At 43.2% G+C, this 24,219-nt stretch overlaps 1 protein-coding gene across 1 annotated transcript in view; it reads left to right on the top strand.

Moving 5' to 3' along the window:
- Positions 1–24,219, top strand: part of Myo10 (myosin X) — a 188,060-nt gene that overhangs the window by 61,191 nt on the left and 102,650 nt on the right. The window contains exon 3 of the mRNA XM_051182585.1: positions 22,613–22,771. Within this exon, the coding sequence (XP_051038542.1) occupies positions 22,613–22,771 (159 nt within the window). The remainder of the gene's footprint in view (positions 1–22,612; positions 22,772–24,219) is intronic.

Raw genomic sequence — 24,219 nt, forward strand, 5'->3', positions numbered from 1 at the left:
AAGTGTCTGCAGTTTTCACTGTGGTTGGTGTGTTAGATAATTTTGATTATTATAAGCGGGTTTCTGAGCTAAAACTGAGTAGCCCCATAGGTCTTTTTATAGGAAGATGTTAGAGTAGGCTTGTGTGATTTCACATAAAACTTCAGCCTTGCCTTTGTAAGTTAAGCGAGTAGTCTGTGTTAGAGGTTCCAAATGCAGAAGCTTCGTTTTAGGGGCCAAAGCCATTCTGTAATGGGGCTGCTGTTTGCTTGTGCCAAGTGGTTCGTGGAGTGATTTTGCAATAATTAATGCCATTTCTGAGTCTTTTAGAGGGTAACAGGGTAGCTCACCCTTGAGAATTGAGCAAGTATTTCAGCCTCCTGGAATGATCCTCTTGTTCTGAAATGCATCCATCTTTCTGCCGAGGCAGAGTTCATGGTCTTTTGCTTCAAGCATCTGCTTTTGCTCTTGCAAGTAGAGCTAATGACAGATGTAAACTGGCTGAGCCCAGACAGTCACTCCTGTGACAATGGGTTGGAACATATGTTGTCCTGTTTCAGGAAGCTTTCCTAACAAAGAGCTCAAAAGGGACCACGCCTCCAAGAAGTGCTGCCAGTTTGCCTTTTGCAGAGGGCAAATCCTGTGCAATTAATCCAATTTCCGTCTCTAGCAGTGGTACCAGGGAGGTTGACCTTGATGATATTTCCATGTGGTTCAATGTGAGCATCACTTCCACCCAATGCACTTAAACATACTTCATTTAAAATATTCATAAAATGTACTTATCACAAAAACTTGAACAATGCTCATTTTAAACATTTATTCTTACTTGTCTCTTTTTCTGTACCTAACTTCTCCTTGGAAAATAGTAATGGACCCTGGCTGACATTTGCTGGAGGGAGCTAGTGAGCTTGGATGTCAACATCTAAAATTTGCAACATATTTTCAGTGCCCCATTTGGGACGTTCTTTGCAGAGATGTAAACGCCACAGAGAAAAGAAACCCTACAGCCCCAGGAAAAGTCATGCTCAGGCTATGCATTATCGGCCTGTTTATTCGAGCTCAGACGGAGACCCTAAAATAGCTTGCAGATGTTGCTTTTAGGAAAAAAGAGCGCAAGTGACTAAAGCCACATTTTAGCACCTAGGATTCGACTCATTAATAATGGTTCCAAGTTTGACTCTATGGTCCAAAGTGGAATGCAACAGCTTATTATTATTTTTTTAAATCTTTGTATAAGAGAGAGCTGTGCATGTGGATGTGTAGTATGTGTGCATGATGTGTGCATATATGTGTCCAGGTGCACATACATGTTCATATGCACAGGGAGGCCAGAGGATGATAGTCTGTCCTGCTCCATCACTATGTTCCCTGGACTTTAGGTCCCTCACTGAACCCAAGTCTAGGCTGGTGGCCAGCAAGCCCCAAAGATCCTCCTGTCTCCTTCTCATACAGCCTCAGGGTTCAGGCATGTGTGACTAGCCTGGCCTTTTATATAATTTCTAGGGATTTGTGCTCAGGCTTAGGAACTCTTACCTGCGCGGCTGTCTCCTTAGTTCTTTTCTTTCTTTCTTTTGTAACTTAAGAGCTTTATTGAAATATGTCTCATTTCTCATATAATTCACCCATTTAAAAAGTTGTAATTCAGTGGCTTTTAGTATATTTAAGGAGTTGTGTCCTTATCACTTCAGGAAATTTTTGAATATTTTCATAATGGAGAGGGGGGGACGGATCCTGGATGCCATCCCCTGCCCTCTCTCAACTCTCTCTCTGCTCTCCGTTCTGTTCCCAGGAAGCCTCTTTCTCTGGCTCTGACCCTCTGGGGATTTCATATATACGTAGTCACACAATATGCAATCCTTTGTGTCTGGCTTCTTTCACTCGGTTTAATATTTTCCAGGCTCATCCCTGCTGGAGTGTATACTGGTAACTTCATTCCTTTTACGGTTGAATAATATCCCATTGTATAGAAACATCACACATTAAGCAGTCTTTTAAACTTCAGAGACAAGTCAAAAGAGAGAGAGAGAGAGAGAGAGAGATGGGGTAGAAGAAGTATTATCCATATATGTCCAGTTCCTGCAGCATTCATCACAGGTCACATAGTTTAACATTTTAAAGGCAAGTTTGACATGATCACTGTTGTAGGTAAAAGAATAGTAAGAGAAGTCTTAACATGCTATAAAAATAACTTAAGATTTCTCTTAGGAACCTTGTGTAGTCTTGTCTTGTGTTATGCTTTGCTTTTGAGACAGCCTCACTGTGCAGCCCTGCCTGGCCTGGAACTCACTATCTTTGACTAGGCTGTCCTTGAACTTGCAGCTGTCCTCTTGTCTGTTCTCCACCCCCTCCACCCAGTGCAATATATGGTCTCATACCTGGAAATGTCTAATGATAGGCCAGTAAGGCCTAGAAAGAGGGTTCTATGGAAGAAGCCTGGCAAATGGGGGAGGGAGGAAACGAGATGGCTTGTTGAAAAGGCTTGCTGTGAATGTTATCACTCAGGGAATGGGGTGGATTCTTTCCTGCTTGGAAAAGGGATGTTATCCTGGAGAAGAGGGGCATTACCCAAAGGCTAGCATCCAAGAACGACTGATGCTCAGAATCTCAAGTGCAGTGGGCAGAGCGTGTCAGCAGCAAATGGTGTGATAACCTCAGAGAAGGAACAGCTGGCTTCCTTCCTGTCCTGACAAATGGTGTAGATAGTACAACACGGGATGACAGGGACCTTTCCCTGTCTCTTCTGCCCAAACGGGAGAGGTTGCCACTTGTAGCCCCTCTGCAGGAAAGAATGGATTTCTCCTTGACCTGCAGGTTGTATTGGTTACTTTCCTGATGCTATGATAAAATACAGGACCAAGGCAGCTTCCAGAAGGAAGTTTATTTGGACTGATAGGCAGGGAAGGGTAGCAGTGAGTAGCAGGTGTGGTGATGGGAGCAGGAAGTTAATAGCTCACATCCTTATTGGAAAGCATTAAGTAGAAAGAGAGGGAGCCTATGGACACTCAAAGTGTCCACCCCTACCTGCTGCTGGTGGTGGTGCTGCATGCCTTTACTCCCAGCACTTGGGAGGCAGAGCCAAGTGGATCTCTGTGAGTTTAAGGCCAGCCTGGTCTACAGAGCGAGTTCCAGGACAGCCAGGGCTTTTACACAGAGAAACCCTGTCTAGAAATCCAGAAAAAAAAAAAAAAAAAAAAAAAAAAAAAAGACAACCTCACAACCTCCCTGTGACATCCCCACATCACACCATAAACACAACGACCTCTGCATGTTGCTTTGCATTAATTTGCTAATAGAATAGTATTTTTTTTTTTTTTTTTTTTAAATCTAGGCTCCAGGGCCTGGTTAAAACACAAAAGGTAGGATTTAGATCCCAGAGACAAGCGAATGCTAAGTGGGCATGGCAGCCCACCTGTAATTACAGCTTGGGAAGGCAGAGGGGAAGGCTGTGGAGAATAGCTATAATGGAACTTCTGGATTTGATCGAGAGAATAACCCGGAGGAGCGATCCGGGATGACTCCATTATACACACATGCACCCCACACATGTGAGCACACACATGCACACACAACCAACACACGAATGAGGAACTTCTGGATGCCTCTGTAGTTACTACAAACGCTGATTGATTGCAGGGTGTCAGGCTTGAGTGGTGTCAGGGTTGCTGGACAGCTAATGAAATGCTTGTGTGGAAGGGATTCCAGAGTCTCTACAGCCCGGTTCTCTGATGGGTCTTGTGGACGCTCATTTGAGCCTCACAACAGTCATGTGATTGGCAGTCATGTGATCTGCCTTTCCAGTTTTACACTGTCATTTGTAAGCATTTGTTGATTTCCTTTTTCTTACTGAATCAACAGGGACCAATTTCAGGTCATACCTGCCTGGCTTCCCAGTGCCAACTGGGCTAGTTAGATGGGGTGATGTTCCTAAGGCCACTTCCCTGGGTGTGATTGTAACTTTTTCTCAAGAAATATATAATAAAACTGAGCAATACCAACAACAAAATCACCAGAATCCAGTAACCACGTTTCCATGTTTCCCTTCTCTCCTGAAAGACTTCAGTTCCTCAGGGTGAACTAGGCCTCCTGTAGAAATAGAGGCCTCATGCTAGCAACAGCTCTACCAAAGGCAACTTAAAAGGCTGAGGGAACCTTTGCCCTCCACTCCCTCACTCACTTTCTCAGGTGGTCACCTTAAGCCCCGGGATTTGGGGCATCAAATGAATTTACCTATGCTTGGCCCTCCTCCAAGCCAGTGTCTCCCTGCCAGTGTCTGTTTCAAGTCTCACATCTGTAACCAACAATGCATTTGATTCTTCCTTCAGGAATTCTGTTTTTTAAGAAAAGCTATGTGAGCGGCTAGAAGGTGACAGGTTGGATTTACTGTGTGAAGTGAACATAAATAAGAAATAGCTTTGTGCACGTATGGTGGGCTAGGCGGAATGGATGACAACTCTAGGGATGCTAATGTAGGCCAATTAACTTCTTACTTGCCTAAAAGCATTCTTTTTTTTTTTTTTTTTTTTTTTTTTTTTTTGTCTTACAGAAATTCTGTATCTAAAGTGGTCCTTAGGATCAGAGGTGCTGAGTAAACAGTTGAAATGTCAGCCTCCTCAGCTACTCTGGGTAAAGAAAATCTAAGCCATCTGGACTTTCTGGGCCTTTATTATGCTGCCTCCAAAGACAGCAAAAGAGCCTTTGTTTTTTGGGTCAAAGCAGATGTGCTTAGCCTGCCATCTTAATTTCTTTTGTATGGTTTGGCGTATACTTTAGCTGCTTCGAAATGCTGAAAAGGTTTCAAACCAAATTGGGGAAGAACAAAATAAATTTTTTTTTTTCATGACTGAGTTTAACATTTTGTGAACAAGTATCTTTTGAAATAAGTATACTCATTTAATGTCGTTTGCGTGTTTCTCCAAATTTGTTGTTAATCGGTCTTTTGGCCAGATGTTTATTGTATGTTTGGAATTGTGCTAGTAGATATTGGTTTAACATATGTAAGAGCAGAATGCCAACTGGTATTTTGATATTAATATTAAATGGAGGAAAGTGTGAGCGCGTGTTTCCTCTTGTAGGCACAAAGCCCTGCGATTTCTAGGTGTGTGCTTCTAACTCAGCCTTACTTTTCTGTGCTAATACATGCTTTTATAGGCCAAGTATTTTGAGACTGTACAGATAAGAACTTTATCATTAGTGATATTCAGTTTGAACTGGTGCTCATGTGAACCTGTTTCTCTTTCTGGATGGCATAATATTTAAATGATCTAAATATAGATTTAATTTATGTAGTGTTATTTTTGCCTTCCTGTGTGATATTCCTAAAATACTATGACGTACTTGGCAGAACTAAAGAGCCACCCATGGTCAATATACCCTTAGGACTTAATTAGCAATGGTGCCATCTGGCACCTGCGGTGTCAGAGGTGGCGCTGATATGGACACTGATCTCATTGCCGGTCTCTTCATGTTCATCACTGCTAAGGATCAATTCCAAGAATGTAGGCCGGGTGTGGTGGCATACACCTAGAATCCCATCACTCAAGAAGCTGAGAAAGAAGGATCGTGAGTTCACAGACATTTTAGACTATATATCCAGAAATGCTATGTCTAAAAGAAAAAAAAAAAAAGCCCGAAAAAGTAAAACAACCAACCTCCAGAGGTTTCACTGACAGCATCTACAGACACTAGTGTTTCAAAGAAGCCACAAGCCCTGAACGCTGTTAGGAGAATCAGGGGAGGGATCATGTTGTTTTAAGAAATTAAGAACCGAGAGGCAAGAGGATCTTTGAGTTCGAGGCAGCCTGGTCTACAAAGCAAGTTCCAGGACAACCAGGACTGTTATACAGAGAAACCCTGTCTTGAAAAACAGAAAAGCAAACAAACAAATAAAAATTAACAACTGCATTTTCTCTTAGTGTCTACAGTAGAGAAACATGTTGAGGTCTTCTGCAAGCATGCTTCTTAGCTAGCAAAAGAAAGATGCTTTCTTATGACTGTGAATTAGTTCTCATTAACACTGCTCACTTTGGGAACTCCTGGATCAAGCCATAAACTGTGCTTCCTTCTTTGTGGTGGCTGTTCATATTACTGTCACCAGTGATGGTCAAATGGGATTTGCGTATTTGACTGTTGTCTGGAATGTGAAAGTTATACTTTCCAGTCTGACTAGAGAAATTAGGAAGTCATGTGTGAGAGTGGGAGGCTTTGCCTGGGGGAAATACTCAATACTTGACCATCACCCATAGGCAAACCATGATCTGGCTTTTCAGTATCACACTGGTGCAGCAGCTGTCTGAGACTTCTCTGAGCTACTTTTAAGGACAGAGAGCCAAGGTAATACAAGATTAGAAGCTAATCCAAGGAAGAGGGTGCTTTTTCTTGATAACCAAGATCTGTGAGAGTTTTTTGTTTGTTTGTTTGTTTGTTTATGGGTGGCAGTAGACTCCATGGAGCCAGGTGTCAATTTGTGCTAGGGTTGGGGAGAGAAGGAATGAAAGGGACTTGGCAGGTCCATTCTAGAACATTTTGTCTCACACCCAGCATTGTCACCCTGGAAAGACTTTAAGCGGTTTTTGATGTTGGCATGAAAGAAATGTCTTCCAGATCCCGGTCAGTTTCACAGTACTTACCAGTCAGCATTTGATGCTCCTTAGCGTCTGGGTGCTGTCACCCAGTGGTCCCAGCATTTTAGATTACTGCATCCAGAAATTCTAGGAGAACAACATAGGCTGGTCCCATTTTTTATTTTGTCACACCAGGGCATTTAATAAAACACTGCTATCTCTTTACTTACCCAAAGATAATGCAGCACACCCCAACAGCAATAACATAGTCTCAGAGTAAATTTAGGACAGTCTTTCAGATGGAAGTAATAACACTGTATGAGTAATTCTGTCATCTTCCAGTTCGTCACTGAAAATCTGTCTCGGTTCAGGACAAGGAAATCCTGCAGATAATTCTCCGGGAGGTATCTATTAACTATCTGAACAACGTATCTCAGGGAAGTAACTACTTTAGTATTCTCACTCCTTTGATTAAAGATGAGGTTTTGATCATGTTAGCACATATATTTTTTATTGGTGTGGGGGGGCATGCATATGTGGGTGAGTAATGGGGTAGGGATCCATGATTGGGTTTCTTCTTTTATCTCTTCATCTCTCTTTTTGAGACAGTCTCTCTCTAAGCCTGAAGTGCACTGATTTGGCTACACTGGCTGGCCAGTGACTCCAGGAAGTTTTCCAGTACTCCCCACTCCCAGCTCTGAAATTACAGATGCATACTGCCAGTACCAGCTTTCACACAGGTGTGGTGGGTCCAGTCATGCCCTCATGCTCCCACAGCAGGCATTTTATTGACTTTTATGTCTCTCCAGACTTATTAACAGTTCATGTTAAATCATCAGTTTTTGTTCTTACTGAGATAATTAAAGTCAGCCACATTTGAGATAATAAATAGATAAAACTTCTTCATTTGAATGAAATCTGAGTAGTTTTTATATTTTAAAGGCAATGTAAGAAGTGATGAACAGAAATCCTTTTATTTCTTAACTGTTCTGTGAAATTCTTAAAGTTTGGACAATTTGATTTAAGAATGATTGCTGTGGTGGTGCATACCGGTAGGATTTGTTGAAGGAGACAGAGGCAGGAGAATTACAAGTTTGAGCCCAGCCTGGGCTACAGAGCTAGTTACAGGACAGGCTCTAAAGCTATAGAGAAACCCCGTCTGGTTCAGCAGTTAAGAGCACCGACTGCTCCTCCAGAGGACTCAGGTTCTTAGCACCCACATAGCAGCTTGCAACTGTCTGTAGTAACTCCAGTTCCAGGGACCCCAACACCCATGGCAAAACAGCAATGCACATAAAATAAAAATAAATAATTAATAATAATGAGTTATTTGTTTCTTTGGGTACTATAACTTCTGCTCATTCAAATTGCAGTTAGGTGGTTATATAATCTTAAAGACAAAAAATAATATACAAGGTGAAACTCAAAATGAGTGGTTGATTACAAATGAGACACCAGAATCCAGTTTATGCCAGTTTTATGTTCTAGAATGTTACAAAGACACTCTGCTGCTTTTCAAAACAGCAGCCAGACATTAAGTTCTGGTAGTTGAATTTAAGTCATAAAAAGTGAAGTCCAGTGAGTTTTCTTGCTTCGTTTACAAATATTCTTTACTTCAAACCACAGGTACTTTTATAACCACACATTTCCCATCGTGTTTATGACTGTAAAGAAGACAGCTAGGTAGCTGCATTCTTGGGCAATGGAAAGGGAATAAATCTTACATCACAGTTTCCTCTTTACTTTCAGGATCACTGATCTCTGGCTTGCTTACTTTACAAAAGTTCTCAGAAAACAAACATCTGTGTTAATGTCTGGCATAGATCCAGTAGTCAAATACACGCTTTACTTTGGTTTCTGTGAAATGATCCTAAGCCAGCACTGGACTTAAGAGCACTTGCTGTCCTTGCAGAGGACCCAAGTTCAGTTTGTAGTACCCACATCAGGCAGCTCACAAGTACCTGGAACTTTAGCTCGAGGTGATCGATCTAACACCCTCTTCTGGCCTCCATAGATAGTACTTGCACACATGTGGTGCACAGACATTCATGTTGGCGCTCACATACATATCAAATAAATAAGTCAGTCAAATCTTTACAAATAAAACAAAATTCTTGAAACCAATTCATCAGCTCTACTTTGGATAAAGACCTAATTCCAAGGCAGGAAAAAAAAAAGTAGACAGCCTATTTTTTGGAATGCTAAGCATTGTGGTTGTAGACCCCTATAATCCCAGTACCGGGGAGAATGAGTCAGAATTGTAAGTTGGGTGCTAGATTGTGGCTACCTGGTTGCTAGGAAGGAAGGAAGGAAGGAAGGAAGGAAGGAAGGAAGGAAGGAAGGAAGGAAGGGAAAGGAAGGAAGGAAGGAAGGAAGGGTTGGGTAGGATGGTTCACAGGGTACAATCACTTGCTGTACAAACAGCCCAGTCCAGGTTCTTCAGATCCCTGGCACAAAAGGAAAACGTTGGTATGGCTACAGATGCACCTGTGGCCCTGCTGTGGTGGGTGGAGTCTGGATAGCTGGGGTTTGCTGCTTGACCAGGTGAAAAGATGGTAAGCTCCTGGTTCACAAAAGGGAAATGCCTGAAAGAAAATCCTTTTCTTGTATTGTGATCTCCAAAGCACTCTGGAGATCTTTGGAGAGCAGTGGATGGGTGAAAGCCCAGTTCTCCAGGTTTATCTGGGGCTCAGTGGCTGGAAAGTGAACTGGTTGTAGTTAGCCAGCAGTTGATTTGCTATGTGAGTAGGGAGTCCCCACCCATGCCCACTTTGCCCACTTTGGTGTTTGTTGGGCTAAATTAAAATGAAGTAACACAGGTTCGGTGTTTGAAGCTCTTATGTAATTGTATAATTAGTATTTCTTGATGTCCTCACTTAGCCTGCCCAGGTTAACGCGTGCAAAGTAATTTGATTCTCTTAATAGACTTTAGAGGACCCAGAAGCTTCTTGGTGAAACATTAACTTTCCATTTCCCATGACTGCTTCACCTCGTGACTTGGTACTTGATATGCTCTGCACTCCTTAATGCGGTTATAAAATCCTGTTTGATTTTAACTAGACTTTTGGTAATAGGTTGGCCAGAGTGATCATCTCAGATTCAGTTAATAATTCAGACAAAGAAGGCCAGTGGGTGGTGGGGTGGCTGGGGACAGCTCAGTAGGGGACAGTGCCAGGTGTCAGCACTCACCTCAGATGGCTCACAGCCTCCTGTAATTCCAGCTCCAGGGGATCCAACACTCTCTTCTGGACTTTTTGGGCACATGCACACAAGTGACATACAAATACACAAAATAAATCAATAGATGGCCAGGACCTTATGGAGCCCAGCAGATAAAGAACCATTTTAAAATGGGAAAACATACCCAGATAAAGCCCAGTGGTCCGCAGATTGTCGTGGCCTCATCCATAGCTGCCCTCACATATTTCATCTGTAAACGTGACATAAGAATAGCACCTTCCCAGGGCTGATTGCCAGATGTAACACAGGCACGTGGCAAGCTATACTGGTGAGAGTTGCCATAGTTTATGGTCCTCTTTGTGCATCTAGAGAGTGTATGTACACATACACATCAGACTAAGTCATGGTTTGGATGCAAAGACAGGTGAGGTGTGCACTGTAAGAGGGAGTCTTTGAAAGGTCAGTGCTGGGGGGTGGTTCCAGCTAGCTGGCAGCCCCATCAGGGGATGTGTTGGGGACTGTGACCTGGGCTCAGTGTATAAGCAGGGCCAGCAGAATCAGAGTGTAAAGCAGGATTCCCAAGGGTGTGACCATTGACCATGTTTTGATTGGAGCCGTGGTCTGGCAGTGAGCGGGTGTCTCATCTCAGTGGCAGCTGCTGATGTGAGGTCCTCATCCCTGCGAGGTGTGAGCACTTGGATGCAAGCAGCTTTGTGAACTGGGAAAGGGCAGTACTCCTGCCACCCTTGCAGGCCCTGGGAGGGCAGGTCTGGTAGTGCAGTGACACTTGTCAGGTGTTCCCCCAATGACAGGGCTGCAACAGGAGCAACCGACTCACTGCAGAGTCTTTCTGTCTGCCTGGAGTCCAGATCTTTGCCTTGTGGTGGTGGGCGCTTTGAGTCATCTGTGTCTGTCCCTGCTCCTTCTATTGATACATCCATCTTACCACTTGCCATGTATTTATCTCCTCAGCATTTTGCACAGTGCTGGGTACAGGGTACGGAGTCAACACACTAGACAAAAGAGCTTTTAGCAAAGTTGGGCCAGAAGATGACCTAAGCCCCATCACAAGATTCAGAAATTACAGTTGTTTCGACTTGGATAAGCCCAGGGGCATGCTGTCTAATATGTGCTATTATGTACAGAATGTTTTTTATGAAGCGATGTGTCTTAAGCTTTACTGTAGGCTGTGAAGCCAAGAACACACTTCTGTTTCTCATGCAATGCCCTCCTCCTTCCTTCCAGCAAGATTAGCCTCATGCCCTTATGATTATTTCCATTTTGTCCAGTGATCAGATGTCTGAATCTTAGCAAAGATCATGGGTGTTCCCTAGTGTGGGGAACTTAAGCTAGTCTATGTTTAAAAGAAAAAATTCTCCAAGTCTCTAGCTCTCTGGAGTCAGGGATAATGAGGCCAAGACAAAGAGGTCGTAGACTTTGTATTAGACACACTGACAAAGCTTGTTAATGGGAAACCACATGGGAAAAGTTGGCGCGAAAGTCGGCTTTCATTGTTGAGTATTCCCACAGACCTGTGCTTTGCCGAAGGAGCCCGACTTAGCTATTGGTGTCCTGCCCGTAAAGCCTGCTTCATTTGATGGTCTAGAGCCTGTGAGCCATGCCTGCCTTTTCCATCTGGGGGAAATGGCAACAGTTAAGCATTTGCAAATGAAAGTTTATCTCTAGCTTGGCTGTCTGATGCACGTCCGTGCATAGTTTACAGGGTATTACATTCATGCACACAGATTTTGGTGTTCTTAAGTAAAAGATGTTTCAGACTTTAAAAGTCTAGAAATTTTTCCATGGGATTTCATCCTACTCAACAGTATTGTCATTTGGCTAGTAACTTGTTCTGACCCTTGTATGGAAATGCTATGTCCATCTTGGTGGTCATAGCTCAACTCACAAAATCGTTTTCTACAACTCAGCTCTCCCATAGAGTAAATAGGGTTTTATCACCTTCAGTATTGAAAATTTGCATAGTGGTTGACTATTTTCTTTTTCTGAAGTAGTCTTTGGGATTATGCAAGTGACATCTGAACACTTAAATCCTTAATTTGAGTTGCTCTCTCTCATATATCGACTTGACATTTGGTGGAGACTATTCCTTTAAAATATGGATCTACCGCTTGCCTCTTCTTTCCCTCCTCTCCTTGTGATGGCAGCATGCATCTTGAGGACATGTACGTCTTTATATGCTTGATGTGTTACACTGTGCCAGTAGCAGTCATGCTTCTGGCCATGGGACTGAAAATATTGATTCTTTTCAAGAGGTCTTCTGAGCGTAGAAGTTGCTCCCATTGTAGCACAGGGCAAAATATTCAGCATGTGCTGAATATTCAGCAGCCTATTTATTTCATAGAACTTACCTTTGCTCCAAGGTGAAGTCTTTCTGCCTCCCTCCCTTCCTCCTTCCCTCCCTTCTGCCTCCCACCCTTTCCCACAGATGTATGCAGCTGTAGCTATCCTGGCACTCACTCTGTAGACTAGGCTGGCCTCAAACCACAGAGATCCCCCTGCTTCTGCCTCTGCCTCTGCCTCTGAGTGCTGGGGTTAAAGGTGAGCTGAGCGAGCTCCAGTCCTCCCTTGCACAGTCTCTTTTCAACCCTCTTACTTTGCTCATGTTGCAAGCACCAGGAAAACTGTCTCAGCTCGTGGTATTAATCTTTCTTTCTTTGGTTTTTGTTTGCCAAAACAGGGTTTCTCTGTGTAGGCCTGGCTGTCCTGGAACTTTCACTGTAGACCAGGCTGGCCTCAAACTCAGAAATCCACCTGCCTCTGCCTCCTGAATGCTGGGAATAAGGCATGCACAATCATGCCTCGCTTAATTTTTCTTCTATTATTAAATTCTTCTATTTGTAAGAGGTCTTCACTTTAATGGTTTCTCTCCCTCCAACCCCCCCCCCCCCCACTGTGCTTTCCTGATGTTTCTAAAGATGCCATAACAGTGAGTGAGGACATTGTGGGGAAAAAGATTCTCTCAAGTCCAAGTTCTTCTGCTTTGTTTCTGGCCTTGCTAACTTTCAGTTTTTGTGCCATAAGTTTGAGCCAAGTGAACCTGCAGCCCCTCTCTGTACATATTTTCACAAACAAAACAGCCAAAAATGACTTGTGGGTTTTGTCTGGGATCTGGAATGACTCTCACTCCTTTCTTCGTCTGGATTATTGCGTGCCTTTCATGTTGTCCCCTCCTTGCCGCTTGGAGACACGTTCCTTTGACAAGGCAGCATTGGGGAAAGCATAGCGCTTAAACTAGTACTCAAAAAAGTGATTTTGACTGCTTTAAAATTCATGCTTGGGCTGACTGGAGAGATGGCTCAGCAGTCAAGAGCACTGGTTCCTTTTCCAGGGGACCTGGATTCAGTCCTTAGCACCTACATGGCAACTCACAACTGTCTGTCTATAGCTCCGGCTCCAGGGGATCTGACATCCTCACATAGACACATATGCAGGCAAATTACCAGTGCTCACAAAATAAAATTAAATATTCATTTTTAAAAAACTGGGTTCAATGTGGAATCAGATTTGCCCTTTACACTTAATTACTGAGCAAACACATCATCGTCTTCATTTTTTGACAGATTTCTTTTGTTTATGTGTCTCTCTGTGTGGGGGTGCCCTTGGTGGCCAGAAGAGGGCATCAGATCACCTGGAACTGGAGTTACAGGTGGCTGTGAGTCATCCAGTGAGGACAGCAAAAACTGAGCTTGGTTCTTCTACAAAAGCATGGAGTGCTCTTCCAGCCTCCATCTCTGCCTTGTTCCCCAGCTTAAGTCAATTTCAGGGTTAGTAGTGGCTGAAGAGTGATCCACAGCTCAGGTTTGAGGTTTGAACCTCAAATGCCAGTCCTCATTCCATGATCACAGGGTCGGTGATGGGCAGCTAGTGTTCTTCCCTTTAGCCGGCAGTTACTAAGAAACCAGTGTGGTGTGGGAGGAAGCACTGAGGAGCCAGGGCGTTCCTACACATTCCAGTCAAGGATGATGGCTCTGGCCTGCCTCATTTCCCCCTCTGCCTTAGGCAGCCCTGAATTATCCTCTGCCCCTTGAACTGAAAGCCTTGTCATCTCCATTACTAGGCAGAGATAAGGAAGGTGAGAAGTGACACTTGGGTGGTGAGTGTCACAAGAGGCTTTTGTCTGGGTGTTGGACCTGGCAGGGATGGAGGGTGAATAGCTGGGCGGGTGGTGTCTGGCCGGAAAGGAAGGTCTAAAGTCCTATTTCAAAAGGGCAGTTACTTAGCTTTAGCTGCAGATGACCTGGCAGAAGCATCCAGAGCCTTAGGGATGATTGGAGTTAAGGAATTGAGGCCTTAACTTGGAGCAGGCTGTGAAGGAGCTTCAGCCTGAGAATGGTGGCCATGAGATTATATCTCTTAGTCACTTGGTCAACTCGGAACACTTTGCTTCCTGGGGTGCCCAGGACTCCGACTCCTCTGTTCTTATAGCAAAGTTCAGACTTCTGGCGACCCTTTTGTCACAGATGGCGGTGAGACTGGAGATCAAAGTGACCACTGCTTGGGCTACCCAGACTCCCATTGGGTTCAGCGCCACCAAAATCCCTCTGGCTCACACGTGAGCAGTCCCCTATTTCATAAAGAGAAAAGATTGTAGTAGCCTCTGTGTGGGGCAATGCCATCGAAAGCTGCCTCTGAAAATATGCCTGAATGGTTGGTTAGAAACAGCGATTCTAAACTGTTGGTAAAATGAAACTAAAACACCCGGGACAAAGCTTTATAGACTTTATGGACAAATATATGTATGTATTTCACATAGATACACATATATAGGGGTGATAGATGGGTGCTAGTAGGGTCAGTTCTCCTGTCCCCAGGCTTGCAAATTAGAGAGGGATTTAGGTCATCAGGTCATCAGGGTACCAGGGCATCAAAGTAGTAACCCCGAGAAAGGAGTAAGGAAGTACACGTGGGCTCAGAGGAGCTCAGGTCCCCCCCCCTCCCCACCCCCCCCACCCCGTTGCCTCAACACTGAGAAAGTACTTGTGGGTGCACAGGAGCTCGGACTGTGCCTTTTAGGATCTGAGTTTATGGGTGTGTGCTGCCACAACCAGATTTAGCCTCTTTATAATTAAACTTTATTTTGATGTAAGCTTACATGCACACTCATTTGTAAGCAATTATAGAGCAAGCTCCCAGGAACCATTTGGCTAGGCTCCTCCCCAGAGAGGAACTGAGCTGACCCTGGGGAACTGAGCACAGAAGGACATTGAGACCTGGAGGTATATACCAGGGCGTTTCCCAGGGCAAGGTGTATACCCCCTCCCCAGTCCCCTCCCCAGCCCCTTACTGCCACTCACTGCCCTCCTGCTGGTCTCTCCTTAAGCTCTTGAAACCCCAGTCTGGTCTTCGTGCTGCAGAATGTTGTCATTTCAAGAGTTATCATCGAAGTAGAGTCACACAATAAGACTATTCCTATGCTGCTGTTTTTCAGCTCTGGCTGTCATGAATAGGGCTACTGTGAACATTTGTGTGAGAGTTTTTTTTTTTTTTTTTTTTTTTTTTTTGCGTGACAGAACTTTTCATTTATCTAGAGTCAGTGTCCAGGTTGCTGGTGAGTGTGCATGCTTTTAAAATGCAAACTTAGTATTGCAATGTGTGGGTGTGGAGCACAGTTGCACCATGGGTTTGTTTTAGCCATCTTTTCCATCACACTCAGTCCTCAGTATGAGGAGACTTCATGCATCCCCTTTTCTGGATAGTTGGCCTGCATGGCAGGGTAAACAGCAAGAACACTTTACAATGACTCCTGGCTAATCCTTTGCCCTGTACATTCTCTTTAGAAATTATTAGCATTGTCCTCTATGAGTGTCATGTAGTGTAGTTCAGTACTTGAGAGAAATGGGGGTTGGTGTACCGGAGGTGACCCACAGGCATAGGATCACAGTCAGTGGGAGGGATAACTGGCAACTCTGTAGCACAGGAGTAAAATTATGATTAATTGTATATTTCAAAGTGCTGAGTAGAAGGGACTTTAAATATCAGCAGCACAAAAAACAAACAAACAGTAATGATTTGCGGTGGTAGATTTAGCAGTTATCCTGATCTGGCTGGTGTGCATGGTAAATGCATACTGATGTCTTATTTGTGCACCTCAGAAAGATACAGTCATTATGTCCCAGACATTCTCTAAACCTCCAAGTTTATGTATAAATCAGTTTGCTGGCCTGGCTTTCCCTAAAATATAAACATGCCGGTATGTGAGGGGGACCACTATTCATTCTAACTATTCTGTATGGGTTCACTCCTAAGTTTAAGAGGGGACAGGTCGGCATATGGCCTTCTGATGGACAAACACGAGTTACCACGTGGCTCTGCATCTCCAACTGCAGGTGCTTTGCTCACAGATTAGCTTCCTGGTGTATGTGACCTCTCAGACCTCTGATCCTGTCCATCTCTCTGCAGACCATCATCAGAAAGGCTTCGGACAAGAGGCTAGCATCATCCATAGCTGAGTCAGCGGCAGCCTCCTGTCCTTGTGTGTTGTGTGTGTCCTCATGGATAATTAGGGTGGTGTGTGAATTGTGGCTAAAAGAATGGGGAGCAGAGGAGCAGCAGTGTTTGTTGATCACGTCTAGAAGGGATTAAGGAAATTGCTTTCCTGTGAAGATTCTAGAATGGTTTCATTGGATGTTATTTTGTAGTAAAATATTTTCTGTCTCATTTCCACAGAAGCTGTCTCTGTCAATTCTTTTTGTTTCTTGTGTAGCCTTGGCTGTCCTGGAACTCACTCTGTAAATCAGGGTGTCCTTGAACTCACAGAGTAGCTAGGAAAGCTAGTTCCAAGACACTTCTCCTAGGGTTAGGGTTCTACTCCTTCCAAGACACTTAAATTGCTCTCAGCCACTGTCTAAGCCAGCCACTCTGGCCGGGCATAAGGACCCTTCATAGCTCAGTTCTCTATCCCTTGACGCCTGACTGAGCCTCATTCAACTTCAGGGCTGCCCTGTGCCAGCCCTCTCACTTGTGTCTGCTGGTCCCTTGTCCACTGTCTACTTAACCCAGTTCCTTCCTGTACTGGGAAATGCTCCGTTACAGCTGCTCATGTGTTTACGTTGCCTGCTTAATCTTCCTATCTCGCAATAGATTATCTGTTCTGAAAGGCACTGTTTTAAGTCACGGTCATATTCTAAGGGTAGACATCACCCGGGGAAACCAGGGTAGGAACCTAGAGGTAGGAACTGATGCTGCAGCAATGGTGGCATGCTGCCTGCTGGTTTTCTGTGTGCTTGCTCAGCCTGCTTTCTTATGCATCTCGGGATCAGTGGGCTGAGCCCTGTCATGTCTGTCATTAATTAAGAAAGTGCCCCCACAGGCTTGCCCACGGTCCAATTTTATAGAGTCATTTTCTCAATTCAGATCCCCTCCTCCTCTCAGATATGTCTAGGTTTGTATCAGGTTGACAAAAACCCACCAGCATGATGATGATGATGATGATGATGTAATGATGATGTGATGATGATGATTATGATGTGATGATGATGAGATCCTTATTGCTTTCAATGAAGGAATCTGTTTTATTACTCTCTACTATAAAAACTTTCACGTAAGCATGGAGAGCTTTGCTCATATGACAGCCACATTATTCTGAGATTAAAAATAAGTTGATTAAAGCTACAAGCCTTTGTGCCAAGCAGTGGTGGTGCACGTCTTTAATCCCTGTACTCGGCAGACAAAGGTGGATCTCTGAGTTCTAGACCAGCCTGTTCTACAAAGCAAGTTCCAAGATAGTCAGGGCTGTACAGAGAAACCCTGTCTCTAAAAACACAAAACAAAACAAACAAGAAAAGGTACATGCCTTTAATCCCAGCACTCGGGAGGCATGGGCAGGTAGATCTCTGAGTTCTCACTCAACCTGGCCTGTGACTGGGCCTGCCAGAGTGACACCTTGTTTCAAAAAAGTAAACCAAAACCAAAAAAAGAAACAAAAACCCTAGAGGCTCATTACCCACATCAGTCAGGTCATAACGAAACGGCCTCTTAATTTCTTGTGATCAGATGCCCTCTTCCAGATTCCATAGGCATACACACACACGTGCATGTACGTCAAGTGCCCTTAATGGCTGAGCCATCTTTCCAGCTCTTCCGTGGTGGTTTTAAAACAGCATTTATTTTTAGCTGGGCTTGGTGGCACATGCTTTTAGTATCAGCAATTGGGAGGCAGAGGCAGGTGGATCTCTGTTTGAGGCCAGCCTGGTCTACATAATGAGTTTCAGGGCAGCCGGGACTGCATAGAATAACCTTATCTCAAAACCTGTTACACTGGCTCTGGCTTCTTGTCATCATTACATTCTCATGGCTCTCTGTCCTCATATGGCATGAGTCCCCAGGTCCTTGAGCTCGGCAACAAGCATTTTCTTTTCTTTTTTTTTTTTTTTTTTCAAATTATTTTTTTTTATTTAATTTTATATAACAAAGTCCAATTAAATGAAAACAAACATTTATACACAATATTTGGGAATTTGGGCGTCGTTCTTTCCTGCTGGTAAGGGGCGCTGTTTTGGGGGATTCGAAGAAGATTCAGATATCCTAGCTGTAGTCTGTAGGGCTGTTTTGCCCAGCTGTTTGGAATGTAGAATCAGCTTGTACTCTGTTTCAGGCGGTCTGGCGTGATCAAACCACATTAGTCTGGAAGGAATCCACATCTTTTCATTTTCGGCAACAAGCATTTTCTCTGGCTAATTACTGCCTCCATTTTGTGATTATTAGTCACACCACCTTCTTCTGGTGTTTGCTTTATTGATGACTTCTGGAAGAAAAGGTCTTGTTAAAAGGATCATAACATTTAAACTTAACAATTTTGTTTTCTGTTGTTTAGGAAGAATCTTACGAAAGCAATACCTCGTTAATTGGTGTATAATTGCTTTTGATAGTTCAGGAGATACTGAGGGACTGGGAAATGGCTCAGTTAGTAAAATGCCTATTGCATAAACACGAGGACCTGATTTCAGATGCCTAGCACCCACTGAAGAGTTGTACATGGTGGCAAACGTCTGTAACCCCACCACTGGGGTAAGACTTTGCCTGGTGCCTAGTCCAGACAGTTGCCGAGCTCCAGGTTTAGTGAGAGAGAACATATAAGGAAAATAAACAAGAGTGGAACACACTGAAGCCATCCACTCATGCCTCATGTCCCCACATGCATGTGTACCCACAGGTACACACGTGCACAGTAAAGAAATTCTTGAATGATATAGTGAGTCAGTCATAGATCTTTTGAAATCCTCCCAAATTAATCAGCTGTTCATTCACCCAGCAATGCATTCGGACATCACAATGCAAGGAGTTCCTTGTGTTTACCTACCAGGGAGCCTGTCCCAAAACATCTGACATAAAATCTCTCTCTTTTATGCGTCTTGACCTTCATTTTTCTCCCTTGTTCCTTTATGGACATTAGTGGTGCTGGACATTTTCTTGTATTAGTTACTTTTCTCAAGAAGCAACTTAAGGGAAGAGTGTTTGTTTTTGACTTAATGTACTGGGGAAGGTCCATCATGGAAGGGACATCATGATGGCAGAAGCATGCTGTCACATTGCAGCTGCAGTCAGGAAGCAGAGAGACATGATTGCTGGTCCTCAGCTTCCCTTTCTCCTGTGTGCAGTCTAGAACCTGAGCCCAGGGAGTGTGGGCCACTCCCTTCACGGGGGTCCCACCTCAGTTTATCCATGTGGAAACTCTCACAGCAGTCTGTTTCCTGGGTGATTCTGGATGCCATAGAGTTGATAGTCAACATCAACCATCAGTCCTATGCATTTGTTGACTTCTCTTGAGTTGGGATGTAGAATCTGTCCCTTCTACACACCAGAAGAAAAAACAAATTCCTTGAATGGATTTTCTGAATTTCTATATTTACCAGACAGCTCTATGGCTGGATCCCGTTCTAGGATCTTTGCCAGAGATAACCCTGGATAGGCAGTGATTCTCACTTTTCCCTCCAGGGTACATTGTGGGCCACTCCACTTCTCCCCTTTGAAATGCTCATCTTATTGAGCATCTGCCACACTATGCCTCAACAAATGGTTCTTTTATGTATTTTAATCCTGTACCAGTTACCTCCCTCTGATTATCCTATCCTGAGGTTGTGAGAAACAATAGTTCTAGTCCTCTTGGTTTTCACACTCCTGGAATGGGCATTTGCTGCATTCTCTCTACCAGAGGCTGCTGGAAATATGAGGAAGTCAGTGGTAGGGGCTCAGTATGAAGAATTCGAGGTCATTGCTTTATTAGATTTTTTTTTTTTTTTTTTTTTTTTTTTTTTTTTTTTTTTTGTCTTTCCCTAAGACTGTGCTTGCTTTTCCCAATGAAATTAAAAAAAAAAAAAAAAAAAGATGATAAGGAAATATTTACATCTAACATGAAGATGCAGTCATTAATAAATACGTCTATGTATGTATGTGTGACTATTAATTATGTTATTTCTAAAAAGCAAAATCAATATGACACAAAAAAATGTAATGTTTACATGATATCTTTCTTCAGACTCTGGGTTGCTTAGTGTATGCAGAGTATCCAGCTTTAGGAAAGTGGTGTAACACTGGCCAGGATCCAATGCTGGTTGGGCATGAGGGCCCAGGGTGGGAACTGGTTGTGCAGACTTTGAGACTGTCCTTTTCCTGAAAGAGCTTTGGAGGTGACTTGTATTGAACTCAGAGGTGTTCTGAGGTTGCAGAGTCTTGAGAAGTGTCTCAGGGATACTTTTTAACTTATACTTGAAGTCCTGAAGGCAAGGTCTCCTGAATGAAAACACAAAGACCCTCCTGTCCAGGCTTGGCAAATTGGGCCTTGCACCCTCATCAGCCCACTCCATGGAGCATCCTGTAACCTGTGGTGTTTCTGGAACTCCTACCTGCACTGTCATCCCAGAGGGAAACAAGCTAGAGAAGAGCAGGGGGCTTTTCTAGGTTACCCCAAAGCTACATCCATTGCTGGCCCATGTTTCTTGAATTTTCTTCCTTGACTCAGGCATGTGTTTCTTTTCTCTGGAATGTCCTCGTGGCATTACCTTCATAGTTGTTTTCCTGGATGCGGCATACCCTCCTATCCTTCCTTAGCAACCCCAGGTCTCTGTTCAGCTCATGGTGTGGCAGGATGGGCCCTTCCACCACCCGGGATAGGGAAACTGGGCTCTGTCCTCAGGTGAATGTCTGCCAGACAGCATCTAGGGAGAGTGGTTCTTCCTTAAGGGGAAAGGGTGTGTCCCTATACTGGCCTGGGGAAGTTTCTCAGGGCTGGTTTGGACAGACTTTTGCGGTACATCTGGCCTAAGTACCACTACTGAAGTTTATTTTTTCTCTAGAAAAATAAAACATGCCTTTTGTACCAAAACCATTGGATTGGCATTTCTGTAGTTCTCAGTGTGTTATTCTTTTGGAAGAATGTACCATTTGTTGCAATGTAGACAGCTGGTTGATATTAAATTTAAAATCCCAAATCGAAAACTTCTTCAAACATAGTAGAAATGGGTTCCTGTGCATGCATATGAACACATGTATGTGTGGAGACTATAAGTTTCTCATGTTATTTAGAGTCTTTTTAAAAGAACTAATGGCCATTTTGTTTTACTTAAAGGAAGCCTCCATAGTTTAACGACTATTAACTATGCTCTAGTAGGGGTTGAAAAAGTAGCTGAGTGGTAGAGCATTTGCTAGACCTTGGGTTTGATTCCCTGTATTGCAAAAAAAACAAACTCAAACTATGTATGCATGGACTCCACAGTAAAATCATTTTTATGTGTGCATTTATGTGTAAAGTGGGTTGAACTTGGTCAACAAACAGCATAACTTGCTGTGTTTAATTCTGTGGTCACTTCCAGTAAAAGAACACCAGATAGATTCAGACATATGTGCTAGTCCCAATAATAAGCCACATAGTATTAGTGTCACTGGATGTACATGCTGGTGTGTGTGTGTGTGTGTGTGTGTGTGTGTGTGTGTGACTCATCACTCTTGTTTGGAAGTATAAGGTAGATCATCTGATGAACAAAGAACAAATGCATGCAACTTGTCATGATGGAGAAGGAATACTGGTTACATTTTGTAATATTGACATAATGACATATGGCAGTCTTGTAGCAGATGGAGGGAGTATTTACTTGGTTAGCAATCAGTATAACTTATTATTACACTTAAATCCAAGAACTTTTCTTTAAATCTTTGAAGCCACCAGATGATTCCTAGTAAAACAGTAGGGAGAACACTTTGCTATCTAAAGAAAAAAAAAAAAGTTGATTTTTTTTTTTTTTTTAATGTTTTACCGAGTGGTGGTGGCGCCCATCACTTGGAAGGCAGAGACAGCCAGATCCCTAGGAGTTCGAAGCCAACCTAGTCTACAGAGTGAGTTCCAGGACAGCCAGGGCTACACAGAGAAACCTTATCTTGCAAATGAAAGTTTTTAGATATATGTTTTTATTTTATGTGTTTTGCCTGCCTATGTACCCTTGAAGTTCAGAAGAAGGTATCAGGTCACCTGGAAGTAGAGCTATGGGTGGTTGGAAGTGTCTATGTGGGTTCTGGGAACCAAACCTGTGTCCTCCACACCAACAGTGCTCGGAACCCCTGGGCCTTTCTCCAGCCTGTAGTTAGCTCCCTGATTTATGTCAATCACAGAACTGTGTAGAGGAATGAATCATGAATTTAAAGTTTATGTGAGTCTCAGACGATGATTGATACTTGACACATAATGTCTTCTAAAGTTTACTAGCAACTGTCAAAATAATTTCTTCCTTTAGAAAATGTATAGATGGCATAAAGGAAATTTTTAAAAAATGCATTTCTAAAATTTAGAGTGTCCTGAGATTGTTTTATCTGTCTGGACACTTCTGAAGAAGTCATCTACTGACTGACGACTAAAGAGATCAATTCCTTCCTGCCCTCAGGTGTTCACCTACAAGCAGAGCACAATCACCCACCAGAAGGTGACTGCTATGCACCCTATGCATGAGGATGGTGTGGATGACATGGCCTCCCTGACCGAACTCCACGGAGGTTCCATCATGTACAACTTATTTCAGCGATACAAGAGGAATCAAATATACGTAAGTTCCTCGGAGTAAGAGATGTAGCTCAGTGTGCTTGCCTGGTCTTCGTGAGCCCCCCCACCCCCACCATTGAAAGAAGCCCCTCAAGTTGGAGTGGTTTTTTTTTCTTCCAAAGAAATTTCCTGCCCTTTGAATGCTTCTCATTAATTTCTGGAAAACTATGTTTTCTGAAGTTTTGCCAATTTTGAAACTTGAGAGAAAAAAAAAAACCAGTTTCTCCTCAATTTCCTGTTGAGGGGTCGTCTGGCGTCGCTAAGTGTTCTTTTAAGCAAAGAAATCATATATGGCTCTTTCCCCTCCTCAACTAAGGACACACCAGTACCACCATCACAGTGTCTTTATCTTTACTTTGACTTTTTCTGGTTTTGTGAAATTTTTGTGGCCATTTCTGCCTCTAGGGTCCATCCTGGAGTGATATTTGCCGTCATAGACATTTACCTTTAAGTTTCAGGCTTCCCATCCACTGCTTTTAATGGAGAAATACAGATATAAAGCCTTTGTGTACATTTTTCCTCACTGCTCATGAATGATATTAAACCTATATTATAAGTAATATAAGTAGGAAAAAGTAATATTTACAGTTCATCTTTAGGCTGCAGTGATGGTGCAGCAGTTAGAAGTGCATACTGGTCTTTGAGAAGACTGGATTTCAGTTCCTAGCACCCATGTCAGTCAGCTCACATGACTGCCTGCAACTCCAGTCTCATGAGGATCGACGCCCTCTTCTGGACTCTGTGGGCACCTGCACCCGCATACGCACATACTGAAATACAGACACACGCATGTACACATGATTAAAAATAAAATTAATCTTAAGACACTGGTTTCTATAATCTTTTAAAATTGAAATACAGACATCATCCTACCAGTCAATTAATTGCCCTGCATGTCATCCCCTTTTCTGTTAGCAAGTTTTTAAAAAGTAAAAATGGGAACAACTGCTTGTACCTTTTTTGTGTCAAGTTCAATTTCATATAGTTTTCTTTTGAAAACAATATAATGACACTATTGAAATTCTTGGACTTACAGTAATTTTTGTGCCATTAGAGTTATGTTTAACATGGTGAATATTTTTGGAATCTGATTATTGAAATATTTTTGTTTGTAATGATTTATTTCGATGGTTTTGATCTTTGAATGGTGCTAACAGAAGCATGTATGGTCTTCATTGTGAGGTAGGGGTGAGGTAGAAGAGCAAGTAGACATGTGGATTTAATGCTGTTCCCTCTAGTGTGAAGAAGGGAATGTTTGTTTACCTTCTTTGACACTGTGAAAGTGTTGTTTTTGTGAGAGTGACCTGCTCTTTGCTCCATGTTCTTAGACAGCTCTGCATAGGGGAACCCAGCTGCATCAGCCCCCGGTCCGTTGAGCTTGCTGATCCTAAGTCTTCAAATTGCAGAGTTTTCCATGTGTCACTTAGAAAAGGTGGCGTTTGGACACATCTC

This window comes from Phodopus roborovskii, unplaced genomic scaffold, assembly GCF_943737965.1.
Source record: "Phodopus roborovskii unplaced genomic scaffold, PHOROB, whole genome shotgun sequence".
NCBI lineage: Eukaryota > Metazoa > Chordata > Mammalia > Rodentia > Cricetidae > Phodopus > Phodopus roborovskii.